The 20,602-nt window shown below is 33.5% G+C and overlaps 1 protein-coding gene across 1 annotated transcript; it reads right to left on the bottom strand.

The window, feature by feature from the left end:
- Positions 1–9,748: 9,748 nt before the first annotated feature.
- On the bottom strand, positions 9,749–10,630 carry LOC139870877 (uncharacterized). The gene has a single exon (XM_071858642.1). The coding sequence runs from the start codon at positions 10,628–10,630 to the stop codon at positions 9,749–9,751; it is 882 nt and encodes a 293-aa protein (XP_071714743.1).
- Positions 10,631–20,602: the final 9,972 nt, after the last annotated feature.

The raw sequence follows: 20,602 nt of genomic DNA, 5'->3' as shown, positions 1-20,602 counted from the left end.
GTTGTGAAGATAATTCTAGCTAGTACACAAGTCGTTCAGCAAAGGCAATAAAGACACGTAATTCATACGTCCAGAAACAAATCATGCATTCTGGTTTTACTAGGATTACTTCCCATCCTTGGTCTTGTGGAACATAACCGTTATGGCCATTGATAAGACAGCGTGTTGTAACGTCGTCAAAGGGATGAGGGTTACGTAATGTCCAAAAGTCCTGTAATAATCTAAAAACCTCATTTCTTACCCCAATTACCGACTCCGTCACTTGTGGGAACGTTTTGTTTAATAGTTGTAGCCCGATGTTCTTGTTCTCACTTTGGTGAGAAGCGAACATTACTAATCCGTAAGCATAACATGCTTCTTTATGTTGCATGTTAGCCGCTTTTTCTAAATCACGAAGTCCAATATTCGGATATATTGAGTCAAAATAATTTCTTAACCCATTACGTAAAATAGCATTTGGGTTCCCCGCAATATATGCATCAAAGTAAACACATCGTAACTTATGGATTTCCCAATGTGATATCCCCCATCTTTCGAACGAAAGCCTTTTATAAACCAAGGCATTCTTGGAACGTTCTTCGAATGTCTTACAAACTGATCTCGCCTTAAATAGTTGTGCCGAATAATTCTGACCGGCTCTAGACAAGATTTCATCAATCATGTCTCCGGGTAGGTCTCTTAAAATATTGGGTTGTCTATCCATTTTGTGTTTTTATACTGTAAAATAGACAAGAGTTAGATTCATAAAAAAATACTTATTAATACAAGCAATTTTTACATATATCATAAAGCATAAGCACACTATATTACATATATTACACCACATGAATACAACTATCTTATTCCGACTCGCTTGTTTCTTCTTCTTCGGTTTTGGTTCATTTTGCCAAGTTTCTAGGGATATATGATGTTCCCCTAATACGAGCCGTCGTTTTCCACATTGGTTTAGAAAAACCTGGTGGTTTAGAGGTTCCCGAGTCATTGTTACAACTTAAGGACTTCAGGGGTTGACGATACATATAAAGTTCATCGAGGTTGGAATTAGATTTCTCTATTTTTATGCCCTTTCCCTTATTATTTTCTGTTGCCTTTTTAAATTCAGTTGGGGTAATTTCTATAACATCATCGGAATTCTCGTCGGAATCCGATTCATCGGAGAATTGGTAATCCTCCCAATATTTTGCTTCCTTGGCGGAAACACCATTGACCATAATTAACCTTGGTCGGTTGGTTGAGGATTTTCTTTTACTTAACCGTTTTATTATTTCCCCCACCGGTTCTATTTCTTCATCCAGTTCCGATTCTTCTTCCGGTTCCGATTCTTCTTCCGGTTCCGACTCTTCTTCCGGTTCCTCTTCGGGAACTTGTGAATCAGTCCACGAATCATTCCAATTTACATTTGACTCTTCATTATTATTAGGTGAGTCAATGGGACTTGTTCTAGAGGTAGACATCTATCACATAATATCAAACGCGTTAAGAGATTATTATATCACATAATATTCACATGTTAAAAATATATAGTTTCCAACAAAATTTATTAAGCAATCATTTTTCAAGTAAACACGGTCGAAGTCTAGACTCACTAATGCATCCTAACAAACTCGATAAGACACACTAATGCAAAATTCTGGTTCTCTAAGACCAACGCTCAGATACCAACTGAAATGTCCCGTTCTTATTGATTAAAAACGTTCCATATTAATTGATTTCGTTGCGAGGTTTTGACCTCTATATGAGACGTTTTTCAAAGACTGCATTCATTTTAAAACAAACCATAACCTTTATTTCATCAATAAAGGTTTAAAAAGCTTTACTTAGATTATCAAATAATGATAATATAAAATATCCTGTTTACACACGACCATTACATAATGGTTTACAATACAATTATGTTACAACAAAATAAGTTTCTTGAATGCAGTTTTTACACAATATCATACAAGCATGGACTCCAAATATCGTCCTTATTTAAGTATGCGATAGCGGAAGCTCTTAATAATCATCTGAGAATAAACATGCTTAAAACGTCAACAAAAATGTTGGTGAGTTATAGGTTTAACCTATATATATCAAATCATAATAATAGACCACAAGATTTCATATTTCAATACACATCCCATACATAGAGATAAAAATCATTCATATGGTGAACACCTGGTAACCGACATTAACAAGATGCATATATAAGAATATCCCCATCATTTCGGGACACCCTTCGGATATGATATAAATTTCGAAGTACTAAAGCATTCGGTAGTTTGGATGGGTTTTGTTAGGCCCAATAGATCTATCTTTAGGATTCGCGTCAATTAGGGTGTCTGTTCCCTAATTCTTAGATTACCAGACTTATTAAAAAGGGGCATATTCGATTTCGATAATTCAACCATAGAATGTAGTTTCACGTACTTGTGTCTATTTTGTAAATCATTTATAAAACCTGCATGTATTCTCATCCCAAAAATATTAGATTTTAAAAGTGGGACTATAACTCACTTTCACAGATTTTTACTTCGCCGGGAAGTAAGACTTGGCCACTGGTTGATTCACGAACCTATAACAATATATAAATATATATCAAAGTATGTTCAAAATATATTTACAACACTTTTAATATATTTTGATGTTTTAAGTTTATTAAGTCAGCTGTCCTCGTTAGTAACCTACAACTAGTTGTCCACAGTTAGATGTACAGAAATAAATCGATAAATATTATCTTGAATCAATCCACGACCCAGTGTATACGTATCCCAGTATTGATCACAACTCAAACTATATATATTTTGGAATCAACCTCAACCCTGTATAGCTAACTCCAACATTCACATATAGAGTGTCTATGGTTGTTCCAAAATATATATAGATGTGTCGACATGATAGGTCGAAACATTGTATACGTGTCTATGGTATCTCAAGATTACATAATATACAATACAAGTTGATTAAGTTATGGTTGGAATATATTTGTTACCAATTTTCACGTAGCTAAAATGAGAAAAATTATCCAATCTTGTTTTACCCATAACTTCTTCATTTTAAATCCGTTTTGAGTGAATCAAATTGCTATGGTTTCATATTGAACTCTATTTTATGAATCTAAACAGAAAATGTATAGGTTTATAGTCGGAAAAATAAGTTACAAGTCATTTTTGTAAAGGTAGTCATTTCAGTCGAAAGAACGACGTCTAGATGACCATTTTAGAAAACATACTTCCACTTTGAGTTTAACCATAATTTTTGGATATAGTTTCATGTTCATAATAAAAATCATTTTCTCAAAATAACAACTTTTAAATCAAAGTTTATCATAGTTTTTAATTAACTAACCCAAAACAGCCCGCGGTGTTACTACGACGGCGTAAATCCGGTTTTACGGTGTTTTTCGTGTTTCCAGGTTTTAAATCATTAAGTTAGAATATCATATAGATATAGAACATGTGTTTAGTTGATTTTAAAAGTCAAGTTAGAAAGATTAACTTTTGTTTGCGAACAAGTTTAGAATTAACTAAACTATGTTCTAGTGATTACAAGTTTAAACCTTCGAATAAGATAGCTTTATATGTATGAATCGAATGATGTTATGAACATCATTACTACCTTAAGTTCCTTGGATAAACCTACTGGAAAAGAGAAAAATGGATCTAGCTTCAACGGATCCTTGGATGGCTCGAAGTTCTTGAAGCAGAATCATGACACGAAAACAAGTTCAAGTAAGATCATCACTTGAAATAAGATTGTTATAGTTATAGAAATTGAACCAAAGTTTGAATATGATTATTACCTTGTATTAGAATGATAACCTACTATAAGAAACAAAGATTTCTTGAGGTTGGATGATCACCTTACAAGATTGGAAGTGAGCTAGCAAACTTGAAAGTATTCTTGATTTTATGTAACTAGAACTTGTAGAATTTATGAAGAACACTTAGAACATGAAGATAGAACTTGAGAGAGATCAATTAGATGAAGAAAATTGAAGAATGAAAGTGTTTGTAGGTGTTTTTGGTCGTTGGTGTATGGATTAGATATAAAGGATATGTAATTTTATTTTCATGTAAATAAGTCATGAATGATTACTCATATTTTTGTAATTTTATGAGATATTTCATGCTAGTTGCCAAATGATGGTTTCCACATGTGTTAGGTGACTCACATGGGCTGCTAAGAGCTGATCATTGGAGTGTATATACCAATAGTACATACATCTAAAAGCTGTGTATTGTACGAGTACGAATACGGGTGCATACGAGTAGAATTATTGATGAAACTGAATGAGGATGTAATTGTAAGCATTTTTGTTAAGTAGAAGTATTTTGATAAGTGTATTGAAGTCTTTCAAAAGTGTATAAATACATATTAAAACACTACATGTATATACATTTTAACTGAGTCGTTAAGTCATCGTTAGTCGTTACATGTAAGTGTTGTTTTGAAACCTTTAGGTTAACGATCTTGTTAAATGTTGTTAACCCAATGTTTATAATATCAAATGATATTTTAAATTATTATATTATCATGATATTATCATGTATGAATATCTCTTAATATGATATATATACATTAAATGTCTTTACAACGATAATCGTTACATATATATCTCGTTTAAAAATCATTAAGTTAGTAGTCTTGTTTTTACATATGTAGTTCATTTTTAATATACTTAATGATATGTTTACTTATCATAGTATCATGTTAACTATATATATATCCATATATATGTCATCATATAGTTTTTACAAGTTTTAACGTTCGTGAATCACCGGTTAACTTGGGTGGTCAATTGTCTATATGAAACATATTTCAATTAATCAAGTCTTAACAAGTTTGATTGCTTAACATGTTGGAAACATTTAATCATGTAAATATCAATCTCAATTAATATATATAAACATGGAAAAGTTCGGGTCACTACATTTAAAACCTGGAAACACGAAAAACACCGTAAAACCGGACATTATGATAAACTTTAATTTAAAAGTTGTTCTTCTTTGAAAATTATTTTTCTTATGAACATGAAACTATATCCAAAAATCATGGTTAAACTCAAAGTGGAAGTATGTTTTCCAAAATGGTCATCTAGACGTCATTCTTTCGACTGAAATGACTACCTTTACAAAAATGACTTATAACCTGTATTTCTGACTATAAACTTACACTTTTTCTATTTAGATTCATAAACTTAAGTTCAATATGAAACCATAGCAACTTGAAACACTCAAAACGGATTTAAAACGAAGAAGTTATGGGTAAAACAAGATTGGATATTTTTGCTTGTTGTAGCTACTTGAAAATTGGTAGCAAATCTATATTAATCATATCCTAGCTAACTTATATTGTATTTTACATGTATTCTAATATATTATGTAATCTTGGGATACCATAGACACGTATGCAAATGTTTTGACATATCATATCGACCCATCTATATATATTATTTGGAATAACCATAGACACTCTATATGCAGTAATGTTGGAGTTAGCTATACAGGGTTGAGGTTGATTCCAAAAATATATATACTTTGAGTTGTGATCTAGCCTGAGACGTGTATACACTGGGTCGTGGATTGATTCAAGATAATATATATCAATTTATTTCTGTACATCTAACTATGGACAACTAGTTGTAGGTTACTAACAAGGACAGCTGACTTAATAAACTTAAAACATCAAAATGTATTAAAAGTGTTGTAAATATATTTTGAACATACTTTGATATATATGTACATATTTGTTATAGGTTCGTGAATCGACCAGTGGCCAAGTCTTACTTCCCGATGAAGTAAAAATATGTGAAAGTGAGTTATAGTCCCACTTTTAAAATCTAATATTTTGGAATGAGAATACATGCAGTTTTATAAATGTTTTACGAAATAGACACAAGTAAATGAAACTATATTATATGGGTGAATGATCGAAGCTGAATATTCCCCATTTGCTTGGTAGCCTAAGAATTAGTAAACTGATCTACTAATTGACGCGAATCCTAAAGATAGATCTATTGGGCCTAACGAACCCCATCCAAAGTACCGGATGCTTTAGTACTTCGATGTTGTTTTTATCATGTCCTAAGGATTTCCCAAAATGATAGGGGATATTCTTATATGCATCTTGTTAATGTCGGTTACCAGGTGTTCACCATATGAATGAATTTTATCTCTATGTATGGGATGTATATTGAAATATGAAATCTTGTGGTCTATTATTATGATTTGATAATATATAGGTTAAACCTATAACTCACCAACATTTTTGTTGACATTTTAAGCATGTTTATTCTCAGATGATTATTAAGAGCTTCCGCTATTGCATACTAAAATAAGGACAACATTTGGAGTTCATGCTTGTATGATATTATGTAAAAACTGCATTCAAGAAACTTATTTTTGATGTAATATATTCTTATTGTAAACCATTATGTAATGGTCATGTGTAAACGGTATATTTTAGATTATCATTATTTGATAATCTATTTAATGCTTTTTAAACTTTTATATATATAAAATAAAGGTTATGGTTTTTTTAAATATGAATGCAGTCTTTGAAAAACGTCTCATATAGAGGTCAAAACCTCGCGACGAAATCAATTAATATGGAATGTTTATAATCAATATGAACGGGACATTTCAAATAACTTCACAAGCAAATGATGCTAGAGCCCTGTACTCTGCTTCTGCAGTTGACCTAGAAACTGTTGTTCACTTTTTATTTTTCCATGAAACTAAAGAATTACAAAAGAATACCATATACCCAGTAACAGATTTTCTGTTTAATCTGCACTTACCCCAATCAGAGTCACAATAAGCTCTTAAAGGCAAGTTTGTACCTTTAACAAGATGAACACCTCTGCCTGGAGCAGCTTTCAAATATTTCAATGTTCTAAAAGCTAAATCTAAATGTGACTTAAGTGGAGCATGCATATATTGACTAAGCACATGAACAGCAAAAGAAATATCTGGCCTTGTTAATGTTAAGTAAATTAATCTTCCAACAAGCTTTTGAAACTCTGTTACATTTGAAATCAAATAATCCTTTTCATTTGGTTCACAATTTATACACTGATTTGATTCAATAGGTGTAGCAAAAGTTTTGCAGCCTAGTTGACCATAATCACTAAACAATTCAAGACAATACTTTCTTTGAGAAAGACAAATACCTTCATTTGACCTTAAAACCTCAATACCCAAAAAATATTTTAACTTTCCCAAGTCTTTGATTAAAAATTTTGTTTGAAGAAAAACCTTGAACTTTTCAATTTCACTTATATCATTACCTGTAATAACAATATCATCTACATACACAAGCAAAGCAATAATAATATTTTCTATATTCTTAACATACAAAGAATAGTCAGATTTACTTTGATGATAACCATTTTCAAGTAATGCAGAATTAAGCTTTTCATTCCATTGCCTAGGTGCTTGTTTCAAGCCATACAAAGGCTTATTAAGTTCACTTTATTTTTGTTCTCAGAGTCAAAATAATACCCTTCTGGTAAAGTCATATAAATATCTTCATTTAAATCTCCATACAAGAAGGCATTATTTATATCCAACTGAAATAGAGGCCAATCATTTTGAACTGCAAGTGGTAGGAAACACCTTATAGTTACATGTTTAATAATAGGACTAAAGGTTTCATCATAGTCAATTCCTTCTTGTTGACTAAATCCTTTAGCAACAAGCCTTGCTTTAAATCTTTCAATTTCACCACTTGCTTTATATTTAATTCTGTAAACCTATTTACTACCAACAGGCACTCCGTCAACAGGTAAATCAGTAATAGTCCATGTGTTATTTCTATTTAAAGCCTCTATTTCAAGGTTCATTGCTTCAACCCAATTAGGGTCTGTTATTGCTTGATTAAAAGACTTTGGTTCAACAGATTTATTCAAGTTTGAAACAAAGCAATAATTATCTTTAGACAAATTTGAGTAATTTACAACCTTTTCAATACCATATTTAACCTTCCCATTAACAACAAAATCATCATATTTTTTAGGAAATACTGTGCTTCTGGAAGACCTCCTTAATTCATTTATATTTTAACTTTCAGAAGAATGGGTGCCCTCAGGAAATGAAGGATTACCTTCATTATGTGTTGCATCAGGACTATGAACAGCAGACTGCTCATTATCACTATTGTCATCACACTCATTTTTTACTCTCCCTTCATCATTGGGACTTGAAGTATTATTAGTAGTTTTAAAAAGATCATCAAACAAATTTATGCTATTTAAATCATTTTCAGAAGAAACTTTAGTTTGAACTTTTGAAGAAGAATAAGAATCATTATGAAAATCATTTGAAAAAGAACTTTTCATTTTTAATGGAAACACAGTTTCATAAAACTTAACATCTCTAGAGAAAAAAATGATTTTGTCTTCAAGACTAAAAAGCTTATAACCCTTTTTGACATTTGAAAAACCAATTAAAATACACTTTATAGATCTGCAACTAAATTTGTCAACATGATTAAGAGAAACAGAAAAACAAAGGCAACCAAAACACTTCAAATGGGAGAGATTAGGTTCAGTTTTAAAAACTAACTCATAAGGAGATTTTCCATTAAGCACAGATGTAGGAGTCCTGTTAATCAAATAACAAGCAGTTAAAACACATTCAGACCATAAGTTTAAAGGTAACCTCCCTTGAATCATAAGAGCTCTTGCAACATTTAGCAAGTGTCTATGTTTCCTTTCAACAACACCATTTTTTTGTGGTGTATATGAGCAGGTTGTTTGATGAATTATTCCTTTGCTGTTTGTAAAATTATTCATTCTTTGATTTATAAATTCTGTTCCATTATCACTTCTGAAAATTTTAACTTTTTTACTGAATTGAGTTTCCAGCAGTTGAACAAAATTAATTATATTATCACAAACTTCTTCTTTACTTTTAATCAAGAAAAGCCAAACTGCTCTAGAATAATCATCCACAACAGTTAAAAAATATTTATAACCTTCTCTTGACTGCACTCTAAAAGGACCCCACAAATCCAGATGAATTAAATCACCAAGATTTGAGGTTTTGTGTTCACTCAAAGAAAAAGAATTTCTGCTTTATTTGGTTTTATGACAAACTTCACATGGATCATTGTTAATTTTATCAGTTATGTTCAATTTATTCTTAAGAATTGTAAGAACTTGATCTGAAGGATGACCAAACCTTGAATGCCATAGTTTACATGAGGCAGAACAAGAACTTACATTACACTTAATATCAGACACTTTGGAATTCACTTTGTTACCAAAAAAATATAAGCCACCTTCTTCTTTACCAATCTCTCTTATTATCTTGTCCTTCAAATCCTGGACATAACATTTTGATTCATTAAAGCTTACAATTAATTTATTATCTTTTGAAAGTTTTCCAACAGACATTAAACTGATACAGTATTCAGGAACAATTAGCACATCAGTTAAGGTGATAAACTTGTTTAGAACAAGATTACCAATCCCTTTTATAAGAGCCTTAGTACCATTAGGATGTCCCACTGTGAGTTTTAAGCCAGAAATATCAACAACACTACTTAAACCATTACTGGAAGTAGTCATATGTTGATTAGCAACAGAATAAATAATCCATTCATTTTGTATGGGTTTTGATTGAGAAAGATTAGAATTAAAGAATTTGTTAAAGTTCATATTGAACTTAACACTAGAATTGAAGAATATACCTTCCATGTTTGACATAGCACTTGCAGGAGCAGTGGTAGAAGGTTCTTTTATGAGATTCAGAAGTTTAAGCATCTACTCCTGAGAAAAAGAAATGGGAGAGGAAGAACTAATGCTTTCTTCATTTGAAGCTGCATTATTGTTAGATGTGTTTCTGAAGTTGTTGAAATTGTTAAAATTCCTGTTATTGTTGAAGTTTTTCTTAAAGTTTGGTGGATATCCAACTAATTCAAAGCATCTTTCAATTGTGTGGCCAATTTTATTGCATTTCTTACATTTTAAGTTGGGATTAGGACCTCTGTTATTGTTGAAATTAGAAGCATTATTAGCATTTTTTTTAATGGGGCCTTGAGCCACAAAGGCAGAATTATATGGTTTAGAACAAGAATCTTTTAAAGAGTTAATTCTGTGTGATTCTTTTCTTGAAATTATAGCATATGCAACTTTTACATCTTGTAATGGATCTCTTAACAGGATATTACTTCTTATTGGCATATAAACATCATTTAATCCCATTAAGAATTGCATAAGTTTCATCATTTTGTTATTACTTTCAACATATACAGATGCTGCACAAGTACAAGCATCTGCACCACAAGTACAAGGTGATGAGGACACCATTGAATCATACTGTTTCCACAAACTATTAAGATTATGATAGTATTCAGATATAGGACTATCATTATGTTTTAAAGAATTTATTTTATGATGTAAGTTAAAAATAACAGATCCATCCTTTTTATCATAAGTTTCCTTAAGATCATTCCACACATTTAAAGCAAGACTATTAAAGATTTGACCAGAATAAAGTTCTCCAGTTAAAGTTCCCAAGATCCAAGATAATACAACAGTGTTACACCTTTCCCATTGAGCAGCCAATACTTGATCAGTTGTACTTTTTACACAAGTTCCATTAATAAAACCAATTTTGTTCTTAGTACCCAATGCAAGAAGCATTGATCTATGAAATGTCCCGTTCTTATTGATTAAAAACGTTCCATATTAATTGATTTCGTTGCGAGGTTTTGACCTCTATATGAGACGTTTTTCAAAGACTGCATTCATTTTAAAACAAACCATAACCTTTATTTCATCAATAAAGGTTTAAAAAGCTTTACGTAGATTATCAAATAATGATAATCTAAAATATCCTGTTTACACACGACCATTACATAATGGTTTACAATACAAATATGTTACAACAAAATAAGTTTCTTGAATGCAGTTTTTACACAATATCATACAAGCATGGACTCCAAATCTCGTCCTTATTTAAGTATGCGACAGCAGAAGCTCTTAATAATTACCTGAGAATAAACATGCTTAAAACGTCAACAAAAATGTTGGTGAGTTATAGGTTTAACCTATATATATCAAATCATAACAATAGACCACAAGATTTCATATTTCAATACACATCCCATACATAGAGATAAAAATCATTCATATGGTGAACACCTGATAATCGACATTAACAAGATGCATATATAAGAATATCCCCATCATTCCGGGACACCCTTCGGATATGATATAAATTTCGAAGTACTAAAGCATCCGGTACTTTGGATGGGGTTTGTTAGGCCCAATAGATATATCTTTAGGATTCGCGTCAATTAGGGTGTCTGTTCCCTAATTCTTAGATTACCAGACTTAATAAAAAGGGGCATATTCGATTTCGATAATTCAACCATAGAATGTAGTTTCACGTACTTGTGTCTATTTTGTAAATCATTTATAAAACCTGCATGTATTCTCATCCCAAAAATATTAGATTTTAAAAGTGGGACTATAACTCACTTTCACAGATTTTTACTTCGTCGGGAAGTAAGACTTGGCCACTGGTTGATTCACGAACCTATAACAATATATACATATATATCAAAGTATGTTCAAAATATATTTACGACACTTTTAATATATTTTGATGTTTTAAGTTTATTAAGTCAGCTGTCCTCGTTAGTAACCTACAACTAGTTGTCCACAGTTAGATGTACAGAAATAAATCGATAAATATTATCTTGAATCAATCCACGACCCAGTGTATACGTATCTCAGTATTGATCACAACTCAAACTATATATATTTTGGAATCAACCTCAACCCTGTATAGCTAACTCCAACATTCACATATAGAGTGTCTATGGTTGTTCCGAAATATATATAGATGTGTCGACATGATAGGTCGAAACATTGTATACGTGTCTATGGTATCTCAAGATTACATAATATACAATACAAGTTGATTAAGTTATGGTTGGAATAGATTTGTTACCAATTTTCACGTAGCTAAAATGAGAAAAATTATCCAATCTTGTTTTACCCATAACTTCTTCATTTTAAATCCGTTTTGAGTGAATCAAATTTCTATGGTTTCATATTGAACTCTATTTTATGAATCTAAACAGAAAAAGTATAGGTTTATAGTCGAAAAAATAAGTTACAAGTCGTTTTTGTAAAGGTAGTCATTTCAGTCGAAAGAACGACGTCTAGATGACCATTTTAGAAAACATACTTCCACTTTGAGTTTAACCATAATTTTTGGATATAGTTTCATGTTCATAATAAAAATCATTTTATCAGAATAACAACTTTTAAATCAAAGTTTATCATAGTTTTTAATTAACTAACCCAAAACAGCCCGCGGTGTTACTACAACGGCGTAAATCCGGTTTTACGGTGTTTTTCGTGTCTCCAGGTTTTAAATCATTAAGTTAGCATATCATATAGATATAGAACATGTGTTTAGTTGATTTTAAAAGTCAAGTTAGAAGGATTAACTTTTGTTTGCGAACAAGTTTAGAATTAACTAAACTATGTTCTAGTGATTACAAGTTTAAACCTTCGAATAAGATAGCTTTATATGTATGAATCGAATGATGTTATGAACATCATTACTATCTTAAGTTCCTTGGATAAACCTACTGGAAAAGAGAAAAATGGATCTAGCTTCAACGGATCCTTGGATGGCTCGAAGTTCTTGAAGTAGAATCATGACACGAAAACAAGTTCAAGTAAGATCATCACTTGAAATAAGATTGTTATAGTTATAAAAATTGAACCAAAGTTTGAATATGATTATTACCTTGTATTAGAATGATAACCTACTGTAAGAAATAAAGATTTCTTGAGGTTGGATGATCACCTTACAAGATTGGAAGTGAGCTAGCAAACTTGAAAGTATTCTTGATTTTATGAAACTAGAACTTTTGGAATTTATGAAGAACACTTAGAACTTGAAGATAGAACTTGAGAGAGATCAATTAGATGAAGAAAATTGAAGAATGAAAGTGTTTTTAGGTGTTTTTGGTCGTTGGTGTATGGATTAGATATAAAGGATATGTAATTTTGTTTTCATGTAAATAAGTCATGAATGATTACTCATATTTTTGTAATTTTATGAGATATTTCATGCTAGTTGCCAAATGATGGTTCCCACATGTGTTAGGTGACTCACATGGGCTGCTAAGAGCTGATCATTGGAGTGTATATACCAATAGTACATACATCTAAAAGCTGTGTATTGTACGAGTACGAATACGGGTGCATACGAGTAGAATTGTTGATGAAACTGAACGAGGATGTAATTGTAAGCATTTTTGTTAAGTAGAAGTATTTTGATAAGTGTATTGAAGTCTTTCAAAAGTGTATAAGTACATATTAAAACACCACATGTATATACATTTTAACTGAGTCGTTAAGTCATCGTTAGTCGTTACATGTAAGTGTTGTTTTGAAACCTTTAGGTTAACGATCTTGTTAAATGTTGTTAACCCAATGTTTATAATATCAAATGAGATTTTAAATTATTATATTATCATGATATTATCATGTATGAATATCTCTTAATATGATATATATACATTAAATGTCTTTACAACGATAATCGTTACATATATGTCTCGTTTAAAAATCATTAAGTTAGTAGTCTTGTTTTTACATATGTAGTTCATTGTTAATACACTTAATAATATATTTACTTATCATTTAACATAATTAACCAAGTGTATCAATATCTTAATATGATTCATATGTACCTAGTAAGACGTTGTTATAACGATAATCGTTATATATATCGTTTTCGAGTTTCTTAAATTAATAGTCTCATTTTTATGTATATAACTCATTGTTAAAATACCTAATGAGATACATACTTATAATAAAATCATGTTAACTATATATATAACCATATATATGTCATCGTATAGTTTTTACAAATTTTAACATTCGTGAATCACCGGTCAACTTGGGTGGTCAATTGTCTATATGAAACCTATTTCAATTAATCAAGTCTTAACAAGTTTGATTGCTTAACATGTTGGAAACACTTAATCATGTAAATAAAAATTTCATTTAATATATATATATATAAACATGGAAAAGTTCAGGTCACTACAGTACCTACCCGTTAAATAAATTTCGTCCCGAAATTTTAAGCTGTTGAAGGTGTTGACGAATCTTCTGGAAATAGATGCGGGTATTTCTTCTTCATCTGATCTTCACGCTCCCAGGTGAACTCGGGTCCTCTACGAGCATTCCATCGAACCTTAACAATTTGGTATCTTGTTTTGCTTAAGTCTTTTAACCTCACGATCCATTATTTCGATGGGTTCTTCGATGAATTGGAGTTTTTCGTTGATTTGGATTTCATCTAACGGAATAGTGAGATCTTCTTTAGCAAAACATTTCTTCAAATTCGAGACGTGGAAAGTGTTATGTACAGCCGCGAGTTGTTGAGGTAACTCAAGTCGATAAGCTACTGGTCCGACACGATCAATAATCTTGAATGGTCCAATATACCTTGGATTTAATTTCCCTCGTTTACTAAATCGAACAACGCCTTTCCAAGGTGCAACTTTAAGCATGACCATCTCTCCAATTTCAAATTCTATATCTTTTCTTTTAATGTCAGCGTAGCTCTTTTGTCGACTTTGGGCGGTTTTCAACCGTTGTTGAATTTGGATGATCTTCTCGGTAGTTTCTTGTATAATTTCCGGACCCGTAATCTGTCTATCCCCCAATTCACTCCAACAAATCGGAGACCTGCACTTTCTACCATAAAGTGCTTCAAACGGCGCCATCTCAATGCTTGAATGGTAGCTGTTGTTGTAGGAAAATTCTGCTAACGGTAGATGTCGATCCCAACTGTTTCCGAAATCAATAACACATGCTCGTAGCATGTCTTCAAGCGTTTGTATCGTCCTTTCGCTCTGCCCATCAGTTTGTGGATGATAGGCAGTACTCATGTCTAGACGAGTTCCTAATGCTTGCTGTAATGTCTGCCAGAATCTTGAAATAAATCTGCCATCCCTATCAGAGATAATAGAGATTGGTATTCCATGTCTGGAGACGACTTCCTTCAAATACAGTCGTGCTAACTTCTCCATCTTGTCATCTTCTCTTATCGGCAGGAAGTGTGCTGATTTGGTGAGACGATCAACTATTACCCAAATAGTATCAAAACCACTTGCAGTCCTTGGCAATTTAGTGATGAAATCCATGGTAATGTTTTCCCATTTCCATTCCGGGATTTCGGGTTGTTGAAGTAGACCTGATGGTTTCTGATGCTCAGCTTTGACCTTAGAACACGTCAAACATTCTCCTACGTATTTAGCAACATCGGCTTTCATACCCGACCACCAAAAATGTTTCTTGAGATCCTTGTACATCTTCCCCGTTCCAGGATGTATTGAGTATCTGGTTTTATGAGCTTCTCTAAGTACCATTTCTCTCATATCTCCAAATTTTGGTACCCAAATCCTTTCAGCCCTATACCGGGTTCCGTCTTCCCGAATATTAAGATGCTTCTCCGATCCTTTGGGTATTTCATCCTTTAAATTTCCCTCTTTTAAAACTCCTTGTTGCGCCTCCTTTATTTGAGTAGTAAGGTTATTATGAATCATTATATTCATAGATTTTACTCGAATGGGTTCTCTATCCTTCCTGCTCAAGGCATCGGCTACCACATTTTCCTTCCCCGGGTGGTAACGAATCTCAAAGTCGTAATCATTCAACAATTCAATCCACCTACGCTGCCTCATATTCAGTTGTTTCTGATTAAATATGTGTTGAAGACTTTTGTGGTCGGTATATATAATACTTTTGACCCCATATAAGTAGTGCCTCCAAGTCTTTAATGCAAAAACAACCGCGCCTAATTCCAAATCATGCGTCGTATAATTTTGTTCGTGAATCTTCAATTGTCTAGACGCATAAGCAATCACCTTTGTTCGTTGCATTAATACACAACCGAGACCTTGCTTTGATGCGTCACAATAAATCACAAAATCATCATTCCCTTCAGGCAATGACAATATAGGTGCCGTAGTTAGCTTTTTCTTTAATAACTGAAACGCTTTCTCTTGTTCATCATTCCATTCAAATTTCTTCCCTTTATGCGTTAATGCAGTCAAGGGTTTTGCTATTCTGGAAAAGTCTTGGATGAACCTTCTGTAGTAACCAGCTAGTCCTAAAAACTGGCGTATGTGTTTCGGAGTTTTCGGGGTTTCCCACTTTTCAACAGTTTCTATCTTTGCCGGATCCACCTTAATACCTTCTTTGTTCACTATGTGACCGAGAAATTGAACTTCTTCCAACCAAAATGCACACTTTGAAAATTTAGCGTACAATTCTTCCTTCCTCAATACTTCTAACACCTTTCTCAAATGTTCACCGTGTTCTTGGTCATTCTTTGAGTAAATAAGTATGTCATCAATGAAAACAATGACAAACTTGTCAAGGTATGGTCCACACACTCGGTTCATAAGGTCCATGAACACAGCTGGTGCATTAGTTAAAACAAACGGCATGACCATAAACTCGTAATGACCGTAACATGTTCTGTAAGCAGTCTTTGGAATATCATCTTCTTTCACCCGTATTTGATGATACCCGGAACGTAAGTCAATCTTTGAATAAACAGACGAGCCTTGTAGTTGATCAAATAAGTCGTCGATTCTCGGTAGTGGGTAGCGGTTCTTGATGGTAAGTTTGTTCAACTCTCGGTAGTCGATACACAACCTGAATGTACCATCTTTCTTCTTGACAAACAAAACAGGAGCTCCCCACGGTGATGTGCTTGGTCGAATGAAACCACGCTCTAAAAGTTCTTGTAATTGGCTTTGCAGTTCTTTCATCTCGCTGGGTGCGAGTCTGTAAGGAGCACGAGCTATTGGTGCAGCTCTTGGTACAAGATCTATTTGAAATTCAACGGATCGATGTGGGGGTAATCCGGTAATTCTTTCGGAAATACATCGGGAAATTCTTTTGCAATGGGAACATCGTTGATGCTCTTTTCTTCAGTTTGTACTTTCTCGACGTGCGCTAGAACAGCATAGCAACCTTTTCTTATTAGTTTTTGTGCCTTCAAATTACTAATAAGATGTAGCTTCGTGTTGCCCTTTTCTCCGTACACCATTAAGGGTTTTCCTTTTTCTCGTATAATGCGAATTGCATTTTTGTAACAAACGATCTCTACTTTCACTTCTTTCAACCAGTCCATACCGATTATCACATCAAAACTCCCTAACTCTACTGGTATCAAATCAATCTTAAATGTTTCGCTAACCAGTTTAATTTCTCGATTCCGACATATATTATCTGCTGAAATTAATTTACCATTTGCTAATTCGAGTAAAAATTTACTATCCAAAGGCGTCAATGGACAACTTAATTTAGCACAAAAATCTCTACTCATATAGCTTCTATCCGCACCCGAATCAAATAAAACGTAAGCAGATTTATTGTCAATAAGAAACGTACCCGTAACAAGCTCCGGGTCTTCTTGTGCCTCTGCCGCATTAATATTGAAAACTCTTCCGCGGCCTTGTCCATTCGTGTTCTCCTGGTTCGGGCAATTTCTAATAATGTGGCCCGGTTTTCCACATTTATAACAAACTACATTGGCATAACTTACTCCGACACTACTTGCTCTGCCATTAATCGTTCCGACACCATTTGTTCCTTTCGTTCTATTAACCCCTGGTCCGTAGACCTCACACTTCGCCGCGCTATGACCATTTCTTTTACACTTGTTGCAAAATTTGGTGCAGAACCCCGAGTGATACTTTTCACACCTTTGGCATAGCTGCTTCTGATTGTTGTTGTTGTTGTTGCGGTTATTATTGTTGTTGGGATGATTGTTGTAGTTGCTGTTGTTGTTGTTGTTGTTGTTGTTGGGCCGTTTGTTGTAGTTGCGATTGATGTTGCGATTGTTGGGATAATTGTTGCGACTATTGTTGTAATTGCTGTTGTTGTTGTATTGGTGATTCTTATCACCATTTTCCTCCCACTTTCTTTTGACTTGCTTCACATTGGCCTCTTCAGCAGTCTGTTCTTTAATTCTTTCTTCAATCTGGTTCACTAGTTTGTGAGCCATTCTACATGCCTGTTGTATGGAGGCGGGCTCGTGTGAACTTATATCTTCTTGGATTCTTTCCGGTAATCCTTTCACAAACGCGTCGATCTTCTCTTCCTCATCTTCGAATGCTCCCGGACACAATAGGCACAATTCTGTGAATCGTCTTTCGTACGTGGTAATATCAAATCCTTGGGTTCGTAACCCTCTAAGTTCTGTCTTGAGCTTATTGACCTCGGTTCTGGGACGGTATTTCTCGTTCATCAAGTGCTTGAATGCTGACCACAGTAGTGCGTACGCATCGTCTTGTCCCACTTGCTCTAGATAGGTATTCCACCATGTTAACGCAGAACCTGTGAAGGTATGCGTAGCGTACTTTACTTTGTCCTCTTCAGTACACTTACTTATGGCAAACACCGATTCAACCTTCTCGGTCCACCGTTTCAATCCGATCGGTCCTTCGGTTCCATCAAATTCCAAAGGTTTGCAGGCAGTGAATTCTTTGTAGGTGCATCCTACATGATTTCCTGTACTGCTAGATCCAAGGTTATTGTTGGTATGTAGCGCAGCCTATACTGCGGCTATGTTTGAAGCTAGAAAAGTACGGAATTCCTCTTCATTCATATTCACGGTGTGTCGAGTAGTCGGTGCCATTTCCTTCAAAATAGTCAAATGGAACAAGTTAATCATACAGAATATTAAGAGTAGTTAATAGTATTTCGTAGCATAATATGAACTCATTTATAAAAACTTTTTCTTCATATTAGCATTTTATAAGTTTAAATTCGGGTAGTACCTACCCGTTAAGTTCATACTTAGTAGCTAATATACAATTCAACTACTACAATTCTATATGAAAAACTGATTATAATAATATTTCGCGTTCAAACTTTTATACAATATTTTACAAACTTACAATACCGCTTATTTTACATAAAGCATGAAATATAGCACACAATAACTTTGATACAAGATAGTTGTGAAGATAATCTAGCTAGTACACAAGTCGTTCAGCAAAGGCAATAAAGACACGTAATTCATACGTCCAGAAACAAGTCATGCATTCTGGTTTTACTAGGACTATTTCCCATCCTTGGTCTTGTGGAACATAACCGTTATGGCCGTTGATAAGACAGCGTGTTGTAACGTCATCAAAGGGACGAGGGTTACGTAATGTCCAACAGTCCCGTAACAATCTAAAAACCTCATTTCTTACCCCAATTACCGACTCCGTCACTTGTGGGAACGTTTTGTTTAATAGTTGTAGGCCGATGTTCTTGTTCTCACTTTGGTGAGAAGCGAACATTACTAATTCGTAAGCATAACATGCTTCTTTATGTTGCATGTTAGCCGCTTTTTCTAAATCACGAAGTCCAATATTCGGATATATTGAGTCAAAATAATTTCTTAACCCATTGCGTAAAATAGCATTTGGGTTCCCCGCAATATATGCGTCAAAGTAAACACATCGTAACTTATGGATTTCCCAATGTGATATCCCCCATCTTTCGAACGAAAGCCTTTTATAAACCAAGGCATTCTTGGAACGTTCTTCGAATGTCTTACAAACTGATCTCGCCTTAAATAGTTGTGCCGAAGAATTCTGACAGACTCTAGACAAGATTTCATCAATCATGTCTCCGGGTAGGTCTCTTAAAATATTGGGTTGTCTATCCATTTTGTGTTTTTATACTGTAAAATAGACAAGAGTTAGCTTCATAAAAAAAATACTTATTTAATACAAGCAATTTTTACATATATCATAAAGCATAAGCACACTATATTACATATATTACACCACACGAATACAACTATCTTATTCCGACTCGCTTGTTTCTTCTTCTTCAGTTTTGGTTCGTTTTGCCAAGTTTCTAGGGATATATGATGTTCCCCTAATACGAGCCATAATTTTCCACATTGGTTTAGAAAAACCTGGTGGTTTAGAGGTTCCCGGGTCATTGTTACAACTTAAGGACTTCGGGGGTTGACGATACATATAAAGTTCATCAGGGTTGGAATTAGATTTCTCTATTTTTATGCCCTTTCCCTTATTATTTTCTTTTGCCTTTTTAAATTCAGTTGGGGTAATTTCTATAACATCATCGGAATTCTCATCGGAATCCGATTCATCGGAGAATTGGTAATCCTCCCAATATTTTGCTTCCTTGGCGGAAACACCATTGAACATAATTAACCTTGGTCGGTTGGTTGAGGATTTTCTTTTACGTAACCGTTTTATTATTTCCCCCGCCGGTTCTATTTCTTCATCTGGTTCCGATTCTTCTTCCGGTTCCAATTCTTCTTCCGGTTCCGACTCTTCTTCCGGTTCCTCTTCGGGAACTTGTGAATCAGTCCACGAATCATTCCAATTTACATTTGACTCTTCATTATTATTAGGTGAGTCAATGGGACTTGTTCTAGAGGTAGACATCTATCACATAATATCAAACGCGTTAAGATATTAATATATAACATAATATTCACATGTTAAAAATATATAGTTTCCAACAAAATTTGTTAAGCAATCATTTTTCAAGTAAACACGGTCGAAGTCCAGACTCACTAATGCATCCTAA

Source organism: Rutidosis leptorrhynchoides, chromosome 10, assembly GCF_046630445.1.
Source record: "Rutidosis leptorrhynchoides isolate AG116_Rl617_1_P2 chromosome 10, CSIRO_AGI_Rlap_v1, whole genome shotgun sequence".
NCBI lineage: Eukaryota > Viridiplantae > Streptophyta > Magnoliopsida > Asterales > Asteraceae > Rutidosis > Rutidosis leptorrhynchoides.
Note: the sequence above shows the minus strand (reverse complement) of the source record. Positions and strands in the feature narration are given on the sequence as shown.